General features: G+C 36.9%; 3 protein-coding genes across 3 annotated transcripts in view; all 3 read right to left on the reverse strand.

Annotated features, from left to right (window-relative positions):
- Positions 1-113, reverse strand: part of LOC113825236 (cuticle protein AMP1A-like) — a 1,398-nt gene extending 1,285 nt beyond the window's left edge. The window contains exon 1 of the mRNA XM_027378036.2: positions 1-113. This exon is cut by the window's left edge and continues 34 nt beyond it. The gene's annotated coding sequence lies outside the window, so the exon portion shown is untranslated.
- A 3,363-nt stretch (positions 114-3,476) lies between these two features.
- LOC113825231 (cuticle protein AMP1A-like) lies at positions 3,477-4,438 on the reverse strand. Its single transcript, XM_027378032.2, has 3 exons — positions 4,408-4,438; positions 3,932-4,131; positions 3,477-3,713 (listed from the first exon to the last, which is right to left on the reverse strand). Exons 1-3 carry the CDS (start codon positions 4,414-4,416, stop codon positions 3,545-3,547), a joined length of 378 nt encoding a protein of 125 aa, XP_027233833.1. The 5' UTR covers positions 4,417-4,438; the 3' UTR covers positions 3,477-3,544.
- A 2,360-nt stretch (positions 4,439-6,798) lies between these two features.
- Positions 6,799-8,551, reverse strand: LOC113825228 (cuticle protein AMP1A-like). The gene is made up of 3 exons (XM_027378029.2): positions 8,489-8,551; positions 7,377-7,576; positions 6,799-7,035 (listed from the first exon to the last, which is right to left on the reverse strand). The coding sequence occupies exons 1-3, from the start codon at positions 8,495-8,497 to the stop codon at positions 6,867-6,869; spliced, it is 378 nt and encodes a 125-aa protein (XP_027233830.2). The 5' UTR covers positions 8,498-8,551; the 3' UTR covers positions 6,799-6,866.
- Between the last annotated feature and the right edge of the window lie 1,449 nt (positions 8,552-10,000).

A 10,000-nucleotide genomic window follows, 5' to 3' on the forward strand; every position in this document is an offset into this window, starting at 1 on the left:
GTATGGTGCCGTAGCAGGTAAAGTCCGCTTATATATACCTCCTGCTTAAAGGAAGGGGTGGAGCTTCCATATCAAACGACCTTAGGGAGGAGCTTCGGCTTCGGAAGGGTAAGGTTAACCCCTTTATCTCATCAGCATGAGCCTTTAGTCGCCAATCAAAAGCGAAAAGGTCTGAACAACAGAAGTTATTGAAATGATGGTTAGTAATAAATGTTGCTTGTATTTTCTTAACTTTGCAAGTTTGTAGTTCTGTTTTATGTAAGATTCGAAGATGATAACCTGGAATGCGTTGATACCAAGAAATTAAAATGTTTGGTACCTATCGGAAGCTAAATAGCTAATCCCACAAAGTATTCGCTGCTAATGACCTTAGCTGTTTACACGGCAGATAAGTTTTTAATAGATGAAAAATGTATTGTCACGTAAACAAAATCAGTGTTTTGTTAGGACAGTAGTTGATACAACGCCCGTGTTAATGTTTGTGCCAATTATTTTGCTTTGGTTTGACTGAAATAGAAAAAAAAAACATTCTGACGAGCATCTAATACTAATGCAATTTGCTATATTCTACCAGTTGAAAAAAAAACACAAACCTCTCATAGATGCCATATTTGTGCAAAAAAAATGTGTATATACAATTAGTAATGCAAATACCTCTCTTCTTCCGTTATGACTGTTGGTAACACAGTACGTTCAAGAATACACTTCTGTACTTTATTTCAAATACACGCTAAAGTCCCAGATCTTTCCCTAACGCAATCCACGGTTTATCTCTGGTATTTCGTTATATTTCTGTCGATTGTCATTCATTTTAGTTTATTTTCAAGATTTTATCCAAAAATGGCTGTATGATTAATTTTACAGCTCGAGATGGAGATTCTACAGCATTATGTTTTATCAACCGCATATGTATCAACAAAATAATCACGATCAATAATTCACTTGAATCTTACAGTTGAGAGGCTGTAGGGGGCGACGGAGGCCTCAGGACCCTGCCCTGTTCCCTGATTTCCTGTCGCAGATGATCTCTCTCAACTGCAGACTCGCCTTTCGCCAGGTGAACACTCTCCGACGCAACCTGGCTCATACCTGCCCTCCCTCTACCTCGAAGGTGGGTACCTATGCTATTCCATGTGTCTCCTGTGACAAACAGTATTTAGATGAAACAGGCGCCAGTCTTACTAAGCGTCTGTCTCAACATAAATACGCTATATCCAGGGGACACAACAACAATGCCCTCTTCTGCCATCAGTGGAGCACAGGCCATCAGTTGGATTGGAAAGCAGCGAGCATTGCCTTTTCTTCCACTGATGTCCATGCCCGCAGACTGGTGGAATCTTCCTTGATCAAGCTGCTGGCCAATTTCACCTGAACAGCGTTTTTTCTTCGGTCAACATACCCCTCGCTTCCCACATTCTCCGCCTCCTCCCACATGCCGGCCTCCGTTCACCTGATCCTTCGACCTGACCTCACTTCGCTTCCGGTCATCAGTCCTCATCTGCCCCGTATTTCCCTAGTGCTTCTCCTCTCTTTCTTATACTGCTTCCTCTCCCTTTCCCCTAGCCTCTTAGCTAGTACAGTGGTAACGTGTCGGCCTCTCATCCGAGGGGTCGGCGGTTCGCGCCCCGCCCAGGCGCGAGAAATTGCAATTGTCGCCGCTGTGGCTGGACACCACGTTGAGTAAGGACTAAGCTCAGTCGCGTCAGCACTAGCTGACACACGTTGATCGAGTCGGCACAGACCGGGCTCCCTTCATAGCCCGGGCGAGGCTCAGCTTCGCATATCGGAATTATCCTTCTCCTTCCCTTTCCCTTTTAGACCCGAAGATGGAATCGAGGACGATTCCGAAGCTGTTGTCTCACTTCAATAGATCTAGTTTGTGCATTGTGGGATTTTCTACCACACACGCACACACATATATATATACGAATAGATTTATGTATGTATATATAGATATAGACATTTATTTGCACACACACACGCACACACACACACACACACACACACACACACACACACACACACACACACACACACACACATATATATATATATATATATATATATATATATATATATATATATATATATATGTATAGATAGATAGATAGATAGATATGCATATATATACATATACATATATTTATATCTGTATATATATATATATATATATATAAATATATATGTATGTATGTATATTCAGAGAGAGGGAGAGAGAGATGCACTCCTGTTTTTGCAATCCATTTACATATATGTGTGTGTGTGCATATAGATTTATAGATGCATGTATATATATGAATAAGAATCTACATTTATATATATTTATACATAAATATGTATATATATGATGAAAAAGTAATATTTTATTATTAAGGAACATTCCATTATTCTAAGCTACAAACATGTTTTATGGTGATGTTGGGATGTGCCTCCATCAATTAGTAATCAAGGGGTCCGCCTCATGATTGGTTTCAACGGCGAGAAATTTTAAGAACCATTGTCCTAGAGGTTGCTGTAAGTGTCCATACTTTACAATTTTTTTCTTTTCTTTTTTTACCTTTTCCCCTTTTAAGGTAGTGAATGATAAAAACAAATCTACTTATCAACGACCACAGCTCTCAAGCCATGTCCAGACGAACCAAATATGTTTTCTAATAGGTATGATAAAAATTAATAAATAAAACATACATAATATCATAACCTATGAGTAATACATACATATAACCATCTGTATGTGTGTGTGTGTGCATGAGACATAAAACTGCGCGTGCATCCAGTCTTCTTTTTAAACTTTAGATAAGAAAAAGATGTAAGTGGTGCGACGATTTATTACATCAAGTTACATTCCATGGCCATGTAAGTTCCATCCCTTATTCGAAGACGATTCCCTCAGCGCGCTGAGGGATTCCCAGCAGCTCAAATACGTGTTCAGGAAGAGGGTGGGGAGTGGGCAGGAGGCTGGACTGGGGCTGGAAGCCGTTCTCGTTGGCCACGAAAGACACTAGAGCCTGGGTACCGTCCTCGAGGATAAAGCTGTAAGAAAAAGACAATTAACATCAACAAAATTATTCCTTTCAGTGACTAAAGTGCTCAACATTTTTCTCCGTGCTCTTTAAATACTAACGGAGACGATAAGAAACGAGATATGTAGAATTTTTTAGCCGACGTGATACGGAATCTGCAATCCATGCTTATTATTTTGGCGAACGACCCGCTTATGTATTTATCTTTTGTCTTGGCCACTCACGTGTAGGATCCCTCCTGGTTGATTATTTCAGTAATAGCTTTGGTATATTCTAGGCTACAAAGTCCCTTTGAAACATGGGATGGGGTGGTACTCCATCTCTTGGAAATCAAGGAGCCCGCCAAATGATTCGTTTCACGATAAACTCAAGAACCACATAAGAGCACTAGACTGTATCTGAGTCTTATGTTTGTTTTAAATTTTCGGAGGAATAAAAAATAAAAATAAAATAGTAATGCTAAGATTTATTATATGAAATTCAGTTCCATTGTCATATATCTTCATTCGTGGTTCCATTCCTTATTCGAAGACGATTCCCTCAGCGCGCTGACGCTCAGCGATTTCCAGCAGCTCGTAGACGTGTTCAGGAAGAGGGTGGGGAGTGGGCAGGAGGCTGGACTGGGGCTGGAAGCCGTTCTCGTTGGCCACAAAAGACACTAGAGCCTGGGTACCGTCCTCGAGGATAAAGCTGCGACAGATGGGAAATAGACATTAAAAATCATATCTTTCGTTGGTAAAAGTGCCTGGGTCAAAAAAAAATAAAATTAAAAAAAATAAAAAAAATTCTAACGTACCTCAAATATATACGGAAATGAGATTGATAGGAAGCTCTAAAATATCTGCAATCTACGCAATGGTCCGGAAATGATTTGCTAGTCTATCTCTGCAGATCTATTGACCACTCACGTGTAGGATCCCTCCTGGTTGATCTGGCCTCCGGCTCCGATGCTTCCAGAAACGGCTGTCTTGATGCCGTTGTCGGCTTCCACGGCGTAGGAGAAGGTGCCGTCCTCGTTGAAGACGCGCTCATCGCGGAGGAGTTCGACCACTGGCTCCTCGAACTGAGGAGCGGCGACAGCCACGGCGGCGAGACAGGCAAGAATGACCTGTACACAAAAACGAGTGCTAAGTACTTATCTATAAACACATAAATATATTTACATAAAATACATTTATCTGCCTATATGTTATGGTATATGTATATATATATATATATATATATATATATATATATATATATATATATATATATATATATATATGCACATACATATACAAATACATATGTATATACATATGTACTTATAAGTACAAATCTATACAAACTCGTGCGTTTGTATATTCACATTCCTAGCAATGGATATAATATTCTTCATACTCACAAACTTCATGGTGAATATCCTAGGCAGGTATGCTACCGTAGCAGGTAAAGCCGGCTTATATATACCTTGCTCTTAAAGGAAGGGGTGGAGCTTCCCTACTGAACGACCTTAGGGAGATGCTTCGGCTTGTGATGGGTAAGGTTAATCCCTTTATCTCATTTCCAAGCGAAAAGGTCTGAACAACATATGTTATTGAAGTAATGGTCAGTAAGGAATCCTACCTGCATTTTCGTATCTTATCTTCGTATCAAGTTTACAATTATGTTCGTGAGGTTTTACAAATAAATTATTAATTAATTGGGAACAATATAAATTCAGTGTTTTGTAAAAACAGTGCTTGGTATAACATGTGTTAATCATCATATTATGTTGCATTAGCTTAACTGAAAAAAATGTATCTAGATATAGCTTTATATATACGACCGTACCATTATCCTACTACTATTTCCTATATTTTTCAGAAAAAAATAGTTGATGCCATATTCGTTTACAGAAGAAAATCATGCATTTCAGTAATGCAATTATCTCTTCTTCTGTTGTGACTGTTGATAAAATATGTCTAAGGATATCCACCTGTGCTGTACTTGGTGTGTCTGGAGATTCTACAGCATTAAGTTTTGCCAATCGAAGGTGCACCTACTCACAATAAGCACGTTCAACGAGTCTGTTCCAACCTTACATGGTTAAGATGTGTGCAACTGACATATTGAGTACTGTGAAGTGATTATGATTTAGCTTTTTATGATCGGTTTTATTAGGACGATTATCTTAAGTAGTGATCATATACGTAAAATGGATTAAATGATATGAAAATTATTTACTACGACAGATATCGTATAGCAAGGCACACACGCGCATATATATATATATATATATATATATATATATATATATATATATATATATATATATATATATATATATATATATATATATATATATATAATATATATATTTATATATATACATATATATACATACATATATATATATAATATATATATATTTATATATATATACATATATATATACATACATATATGTATATATATATATATATATATATATATATATATATATATATATATATATGCATGTCTGTATGTGTGTTAACACAAGCACAAACATAGTAACGCGTACACAGAAATGAAAGGAAAACAGCCACAATAAGAAATGAAGACAAACTTTACATTTCGATGTGTTCACTTATCTACTAGAGGATTCTTGAATTGGTTTCCCAACTGATTTTTATAATTAGCAACCAATCCAAGAGGAAGTTCATTAAACTGAAAAAGTGTATTTATCTAGTTTACCGAGCTACAAGATCCTACTGTACGGCATGCCCCCTATACCTTAGCAAGGTTAACCTGTATGTCGAGATCTATGGAGTTCCTACATTATTTTCACAGGGATCCACTAAGGGTGCACGGTCTCTGTAGCCGAAAGACCTTATAACCTGGACGAAAGGTAGCTAACATGTATGATGGGGGTGTCAATATCAGACGAACATTATATGTCTCGGTGAATGTGTTGCGTGAGGTGGATATATTCAGGCAGACTGGTGTCCTCACAGATCTTGGTCGTTCATGCTTCTTCGTAAGCCTGGTGTGTAATGTCAACACTCCTTAAATCAACTGTCAGCAATGAACAACAACGTACTGATATAAATGGAAACTCGACAGCGTGCCGTCCCCGTGACATTATATCCAAAATGGGTCGCAGAGAGGTGTGGCTACATTCTCTCCTCAACATTGTGTCCCTGGGCGATACTATCCTTTCAGTCAAACTGTTTGGTGGTCGTCAAACTATGGGCGAAAGGCAGTTCTCGAGGAGGTTAGAGGCATCTAGAACAATGTTTAAAAATTACAAAAACGAAATTAGAAAATTAAATCAAATCTAGGTGATATGTACACAAACATACATATATGTGTGTGTGATTGTGTGTGTGCATAAAGAGAAAATAAAACAAGGATACATTCAATATGTCTTGTTGGTTTATTATCGTTACACAGCTCCTAAATGCAGTAGGCCAAAAGTGGGACATAGGCTTATATAGTTTGTACACTATTGCTATTGGCATTGGTCTCTGATACCAAATCATTTTTCCAGTCCGTTTTTGAAAATAGTGATAGTAGTAGTAGCAGTGTTATTATTTATCCACGTTGTGTGAAGTAAAAATATATCAGTAATAGCTTTGGTATATTCTAGGCTACAAATTCCCTTTGAAACTCATGGGATGAGTGGTACTCCATCTCTTGGAAATCAAGGAGCCCGCCATATGATTGGTTTCACGATAAACTCAAGAACCACATAAGAGCACTAGACTGTATCTGCGTCTTATGTCTGTTTTAAATTTTCGGAGGAATACAGAATTAAAAAAAAAAAAAAATAGTAATGCTAAGATTTATTATATGAAATTCAGTTCCATTGTCATATATCTTCATTCGTGGTTCCATTCCTTATTCGAAGACGATTCCCTCAGCGCGCTGACGCTCAGCGATTTCCAGCAGCTCAAAGACGTGGGCGGGAAGAGGGTGGGGAGTGGGCAGGATGCTGGACTGGGGCTGGAAGCCGTTCTCGTTGGCCACGAAAGACACTAGAGCCTGGGTACCGTCCTCGAGGATAAAGCTGCGACAGATGGGAAATAGACATTAAAAATCATATCGACATGTCAAGACGCATGGGAGTAAAGTATTTCCGCCAAATATATTTCATTTTTGTTTTGGGGACGGGACAAACGATACCATACACAATGAATCATAGACATATCTTTCGTTGGTAAAAGTGCCTGGGTCAAATAAAAAGAAAAAAAAAATCTAACGTACCTCAAATATATATGGAAATGAGATTGATAGGATATGCAGTATCTTTTAGTCGACGTACTATGGAAGCTCTAAAATATCTGCAATCTACGCAATGGTCCGGAAATGATTTGCTAGTCTATCTCTGTAGATCTATTGACCACTCACGTGTAGGATCCCTCCTGGTTGATCTGGCCTCCGGCTCCGATGCTTCCAGAAACGGCTGTCTTGATGCCGTTGTCGGCTTCCACGGCGTAGGAGAAGGTGCCGTCCTCGTTGAAGACGCGCTCATCGCGGAGGAGTTCGACCACTGGCTCCTCGAACTGAGGAGCGGCGACAGCCACGGCGGCGAAGCAGGCAAGAACGATCTTTACACAGAAAGCAGGAAATAGATGCTGTTTAGTTGTTTATTTACTTAAATTTATGTATGTACCAATTCGTATATACATATTTGTGTCCCTTCCACTGTAGGACCTAGAAAATCTCTTAATCATTGAGAGGTTATTTGATTGGATGCCCTTCCTAATCAACCGTAGTTCAGCATTCTAATACACACGCACACACACACACACATATGTGCGTGTGAGTGTGTGTGTGTGCATATATGTATGTATATATAGGTATATATATGTATGTATATAGTACATGTATGTATGTATATATGTGTGTGTGTATATATATATATATACATATACATATGTATGGATATATGTATATACATACATGCACATATATATATATATATATATATATATATATATATATATATATATATATATATATATATATATATATACACACATACCCACACACACACACACACACACACACACACACACACACACACACATACACACATGTATATATATATATATATATATATATATATATATATATATATATATATATATATATATATATATTACATATGTATATATATATGCATATATATATATATATATATATATATATATATACTTACATATTACACATACGTTTATACACATATGTATGTATTCATATATGCATTTACATATATATAACTATATATGTGTGTGTGTGCGTTTGTGCATATATATATATATATATATATATATATATATATATATATATATATATATATATATATATATACATATTATATATATTATATATACAACTATATATGTATGTTTGTGCGTGTGTGTTTGCATGCATGCGCTTACGTGCATTGCCACACACGTATACAATATATATAATTCTTTCCGAACACTATTAATATTTCTCCACGATATACTCACAATCTTCATGGTGGTTATCTAGGGAATACCAGGTATGGTACAGTACCATGTAGAGTCAGCCTATATATACCTTGTGCTTAAATGAAAGAGGCGGAGCTTCCTTATTGAACGACTTGAGGGCGGAGCTTCGGCTTCGGAATGGCAGGGTTGAGTCCTTCATCTCATAAGCATTAGCCTATAGACGACATCCAAAAGCACTAAGGTTTGGACAAGTGATTGAAGTAATGTCCAATGGATAAGTATTACGTGATATCGGCGAACCATGAAATGGCATATACAGTGGTGTGTACATGTGATACATATAGCGGTGAGAAATATGAAATACTTTATTGAATTTCAGTGTTTTTAAGAGCAAAATCCGGTATAACAACTATTGTTATAACAATACACCAAATACTGTCAGGCTTTGACTGCTTTAAAAAGTGTTCTAATACTTTTGATCAGTATCTCTGGAATAATACAGTTTGCTGTATTTTTTTATAAAAATGAAGCAAAGTACATTCTTCTTCCTGTAAATACAACGTCTTTGCAGATGATATTCCATGTATGGAGCTAGTACATCTATCCCTTCTCCTTAATGACAAGGAGTGTCCAAGGAAATCCACGACGTGTTCTGAATTTCAAATCATATCCCGTAGTAGCTTAAGCAGTGCCGAAGGTAATCCACATGTCTGCAGATGCCATAGCTTATCTCTCGTACTTTATATGATGAGTCATTCCCTTTCGAAAATTCTGTTCCTCTCTAAAGGCCAGGTCATGTCACACTAGCAGTTTTCCGTACTTTCTTTCGTATGCAAATAGTCTGACTCCATTAACTGGCAGAGTACTACTTCCCCCATGTAAACAAACATAGCATTCATGTAAACAAATAAATTAGGACTCATGAATCTGCAGCTTCCCCATACAATGATTTTAAAATATACCATGTCAAGGAGACTCGTTAAAAAATGTGATAACAGATTATTATTTACACGAGCTATTTTATCATTTTTCTGCAACAATAATCTAGTAGTATAAATCCTCCGTAGTACAAGATCAACACGGAAATTATTCAAACGAAAACGATCTTACCCGTGTTCATCTGAGAGCCGTTTCGCAGAAAAGCTCAAATGCATGTGGAGACGCAAACACTGACGGGTAGATCGCTAATGTGATAGGGCCTTAATTTGATGGTTAACTTGTTTCTTTCAGAAGTGAACTTTAATTAGTGTGTAACACCCTTTCAGTGCTTCATTAGTAATGTACTACGATCCTAATTTCATCCCATAAACCGTTTTCTAATAGAAATAATAGCGCACTACCTTTAGCAATCTTGCTAGGAACAGAGCTGTACATCATGTCGAACTTCAAAATCAATTCATCTTTTTTTTAGTATCTTAAAATTCGAAAATAAGAACTAGAGCCAATTAAAATTATATATATATATATATATATATATATATATATATATATATATATATATATATATATATACATATACATATATTTATATATATAGGATGATTCTGCAAG

Source organism: Penaeus vannamei, chromosome 27 (assembly GCF_042767895.1).
Source record: "Penaeus vannamei isolate JL-2024 chromosome 27, ASM4276789v1, whole genome shotgun sequence".
Taxonomy (NCBI): Eukaryota; Metazoa; Arthropoda; class Malacostraca; order Decapoda; family Penaeidae; genus Penaeus; species Penaeus vannamei.

Excerpts from the sequence above, each read along its gene's own strand:
- LOC113825228 (XM_027378029.2), bottom strand. Across the intron at positions 7,036-7,376 it reads AACCAGGAGGGATCCTACAC|CTTTATCCTCGAGGACGGTA; the intron begins GTGAGTGGTCAA and ends CATCTGTCGCAG.
- LOC113825231 (XM_027378032.2), bottom strand. Across the intron at positions 3,714-3,931 it reads AACCAGGAGGGATCCTACAC|CTTTATCCTCGAGGACGGTA; the intron begins GTGAGTGGTCAA and ends CATCTGTCGCAG.